Source organism: Sinocyclocheilus anshuiensis, unplaced genomic scaffold, assembly GCF_001515605.1.
Source record: "Sinocyclocheilus anshuiensis isolate Anshui unplaced genomic scaffold, SAMN03320099.WGS_v1.1 scaffold567, whole genome shotgun sequence".
In the NCBI taxonomy this organism is placed as follows: Eukaryota; Metazoa; Chordata; class Actinopteri; order Cypriniformes; family Cyprinidae; genus Sinocyclocheilus; species Sinocyclocheilus anshuiensis.
Genome location: NW_015549600.1, coordinates 320,173 through 324,676, shown reverse-complemented (window position 1 = coordinate 324,676; position 4,504 = coordinate 320,173). Strand labels below are relative to the sequence as shown.

The 4,504-nt window shown below is 36.0% G+C and overlaps 1 protein-coding gene across 4 annotated transcripts in view; it reads left to right on the top strand.

Annotated features, from left to right (window-relative positions):
* The window catches only part of LOC107658670 (polypyrimidine tract-binding protein 3-like), a 70,783-nt gene extending 66,544 nt beyond the window's left edge, over positions 1–4,239 (top strand). For all 4 annotated transcript variants that reach the window (XM_016447318.1, XM_016447317.1, XM_016447315.1 and 1 more), the window contains 5 exons: positions 588–621; positions 1,031–1,123; positions 2,483–2,699; positions 3,083–3,160; positions 3,945–4,239. In XM_016447318.1, coding sequence (XP_016302804.1) covers positions 588–621; positions 1,031–1,123; positions 2,483–2,699; positions 3,083–3,160; positions 3,945–4,077 — 555 coding nt within the window. In that variant the 3' untranslated portion in view covers positions 4,078–4,239. The remainder of the gene's footprint in view (positions 1–587; positions 622–1,030; positions 1,124–2,482; positions 2,700–3,082; positions 3,161–3,944) is intronic.
* Positions 4,240–4,504: the final 265 nt, after the last annotated feature.

Below are 4,504 nucleotides of genomic sequence, written 5' to 3'. Positions count from 1 at the left end.
GTCACGCGATCCTTCAGAAATCATTCTAATATGCTGATTTGCTGCTCAAGAAACATTTATTAATATTATCAATGTTGAAAACAGTTGTGCTGCTTCACATTTTTGTGGAATATCTATTTTATCATTTATATAAAATATATAATGGTATAAAGATACACTTATTTGTAGTTTTTTTCTGGTATGTATGTTAAAAATTTACGTGTATCTATAGGTCTATTGGACTAATCTGAGCCATTACTTTGCTTATGGTATTGCACAGAGACTATGATGGGAGTATAAACACTCACTGACCATAAATATCAGTGCATTTACAGTGATTCCCTCCAGTCTTTTTTCTCGTCATATGAGTTAATCCAAACCTATTTTCATGCAACTTTATTCAGTCTCAGCAGTTGATGTCACAAGACACTTTCTTCATTTAATTCTGCAGCGTTAGTGACCAGCACTCACATTGAAGTGATCAGTGTCAATCACCACATCTATTAATGTTTCTTCATACATTTTACACATACTCATTTCATCTTTTTCCAGCGCTTTTTACATTTCAGTACTGAATGATCTCTATGATAATGTCCCATCTCTTGCAGAGCATAACACCACACGGGCTCTTCATTTTATTCGGTAAGGACGAATTTATTACTCTTCCAGATTAGATGAGCAGACGGCTGTTTTTATGAAGGCAGTAGAGGATAGAAGCTGAGCGATGAGACCATTTCCTTATGAACACACAGTCGGGAGATTATTTGCAGATTGTGACCCGTCATATGAATGTTCAAATTCTCCCATACACGCTCAGTGTGAGCCATTGTTATTGTCCCTACAATTTAATAACTGTCAACATCAAGAGACAGACCTTAGTGTGAGTGATATCCTTTAAAATGTTTGCTCGTCTGAGCATGTGAGGAGTTACTGTCGCCCTCTGCCTTCAATAATGAAACACTGAGATCCGCAGATAGCGTGTTATTTGCTGTAAATTGTGTTCACGGTGTGTTTGAGCACGAACAGTCAAATTTCTCTTTTATCCTGGCAGGAGTGTATGGAGATGTTCACCGAGTCAAGATTCTGTTCAACAAGAAAGAGAATGCCTTAATACAGATGGCAGACGCCACGCAAGCCCAGCTCGGTACGCCAGGCATTACACTGAAATCCTTTTCATCTCGATACATTCTCTTCATTCTTTGATCAGGCGTCTTTATCGGCGTATTCTGTGTCTGTGTTAAAGCTACAAATCAATCTGGTTGTATCGCTGGTGGATGTAGCAAGAACCATGAATGAAATATTTATAAAGATTGCATTTTTTTTTCTACTAAATGTCTCATAATTTAGATACATAGGAATATTCTGATGCAATTTAATAATAGATTATGAAATGGTGCAAGGAGAAATGAAAGGACTTGTACACACTGCAAAGGTTTGGTTGTGATAACCATATTTAAATGTAATTTATGTAAATGTAAATTTTTATTAAATATAAAAATTCTACAGTGCACAGAAATGTACAAAATGGTTTTATTGATTTAAAAATGTACATAAGAACATTTTATACAGTAATTTATGTGAGAATCATTTTTGCAAATGATTTACTCAAATTTACATAAAGGTTTTGCAAACGCAATACACAGAAATTTACTGAAGAATGGTTTTGCCATCGACTTTAACGTAAATTAACGTAATATTGATTTTGCAAAAAAATGTACAGTACACAGAAATTTATGTAAGAATAGTTTTGCTGTTGATTTACAAAAAAATGAACTTTGTTTTTATCAGTTTTATACAGTCATTTGTGTTTGAATCAATTTGCAAGTAATTTACACAAATTTACTTTAAAATGTTTCACAAAACTATTAAAAGAAATTTGCATAAGAATGATTTTATGCACAATTTTCACCGAAATTTATGTAAAAATGGTTTTGCTATTGATTTAAACATAAATTAAGGTAAGAATGGTTTTGTGAAAAAATTTACAATTCATTGTTAGTAGAAGTTTAAGAATAGTTTTGTTATTAATTTACAAAGAAACAAACCTAAGAATGGTTGTATCAATGTTTTATACAACATTTATGTATAAATCAATTTCTAAAAGATTTACACAAATTTACATAAAAAGGTTTGGTGAATTATTCACAGAAATTGACATAAGAATGGCTTCATATATGATTTACACAGGAATTTATGTAGGCATGGTTTTGCTATTGATTTACACACATTAACCTAACAATGAATTCCTCAAAATTTGATACAGTAATTGTTTACATTTTATAACAAAATGATTTACTCAGAACTTCGCTCTCTGCTTGTGTTTTATGAATGAAGCCAAAATGTATGTGTGTGAGTGTGTGAAAAATGTTGGGGAAAAAACCCTTATGCATGAGTTTTTGTTGTTCAAATGTAAGAAAAAGGTTTGTTCAGTGTAAGTGTAATATGATGTGTCTCAGGGTTAAAGCTTATCTGTAACACATTATCTCTGGGTTTGTTTGTGAAGCCATGAGCCATTTGAACGGTCAGCGTCTGTATGGTAAGGTGATCCGTGTGACCATCTCAAAGCACCAGACGGTGCAGCTCCCCAGGGAGGGTCAGGAGGACCAGGGCCTGACCAAAGACTTCAGTGGGAGCCCGCTGCACCGCTTCAAAAAGCCCGGCTCCAAGAACTTCCAGAACATCTTCCCTCCCTCTGCCACCCTGCACCTCTCAAATATCCCGTGAGTGACTGGCACACACCCACACATCGGGCACCACACGCTCAATACAGCATGTTACAAACAACTGCTACAAAAAACAACCCAGTTTTGCTGGACTAACTTAATTAAGCATAATTAAGGGGGGTCACCAGAAAAATAGACATTGGCTGCATTGCAATATATAAAACATTTGTTGTTTGAATTTCCAGAAAAAGAAACATCATTGTGATGCATAATATCACAGTTTTGTAAAATTACTTATACCATGATATATGATTTTTATTCATATCGCCCCACACATATTATCATATTATCGGTTGTTTGACTCCACTAGAAGTTTTGCATTATTGTTGGCATCAGATAAGGTGCTATTTTTTGTCCTTTGTAAACACTGTGTTTTGCAGTCCCTCCACTACGGATGATTTTCTGAAAGACCTGTTTGCCAGTTCTGGATACACAGTCAAGGCCTTCAAGTTTTTCCAGTGAGTTCTCTTCACATTTGTTTTTGTTCTCAGCCGTCATTTATTTTAAGAAGTTTTTGTTCACACGGGGAAGAGTCTGCTTGTACCTTTCTTCAAGACAACATGGCCGATAAGGATGAGTTGTTTTGTGAAAACACATAAATGGAATGTTATAAACACTGTCTATATGATCTTCTAAAAAGTGAACAGGGATTTTAAGCTTGCTAGGGAAGCATGTGTAGCTAGGTGGCCCTCTAGGAGCAGAAAAGACATTCCTTTTTTACATTGTTTAAAGGGATAGTTCACCCAAAAATGAGAACTCTGTCATCATTAACTAATAACTACTAACTTTTATGAGTTTCTTTCTTCTGTTGAACATAAAAGAAGATATTTTGAAGAATGTTGGTAACCAAACATTTGACGGTAGCCATTGATTTCCATAGTATGGATAAAATACTATGGAAGTCAATGGCTACCAGCAACTGTTTGGTTACCAACATTCTTCACTTGAGTAAATGATGACAGAATTTTCATTTTTGGGTGAACTATCCCTGTTTTTTGTAATATATACCTTTTTAGTTGATGGTTACCCCGCATGACAATTTTAGAGTAGTCATTAAAACTAGAGCAAGTCATTGAAACTATTTTGTTGGAAATGCTGTAAATGTTTTTCAAATCCATTCTAAACCAACACAAATGTGTTCAAAAGATTTTTACATTTTGGACCTTATCTCATTGGACCAACTGGTCCTAAATTTCAGGATCACCCAGTGTCTGATTTTCATTATCCATATATGATTAATAGGAAGGACCGCAAGATGGCGCTGATCCAGCTGGGTTCGGTGGAAGAAGCCATCCAGGCTCTTATCGACCTCCACAACCACGACCTGGGGGAAAACCACCATCTGCGAGTGTCCTTCTCCAAATCCACCATCTAGCACCCCCTTCACTACAAACACACCCTTTCCCCATCCTCCCCATACCAGCCCTTCTACCTTCAGCAGTCTGACTGTTTCGTTCAGAGAATAAGACTGACTGACAAACTAAAAAAACATTACAGATATTCATGGGGTAGTTTTAGAGATTTCCAAACAAAAAAAGAAAGAAAAAAACAAATAAGAGACTACTGCAGAACCTTTAGACAGTCTGAGAGTGAGTTTGTTTTACTCTCACGAAACCAGGGCTGAAGACACATGGGATATCCATGACAATGTGACGTTTCTGGGAACCTCCGTGTGGAGGAAGTAGGACTCCCTCTTTAGTCGATTGGCGAGGACTTCATTGATGTGAAACGCAAACTAACACGTGAACATTCTCAAAAAAGTCAATGCTGAGGAAGTTTCTTCACCGCACACTTGCCGATTA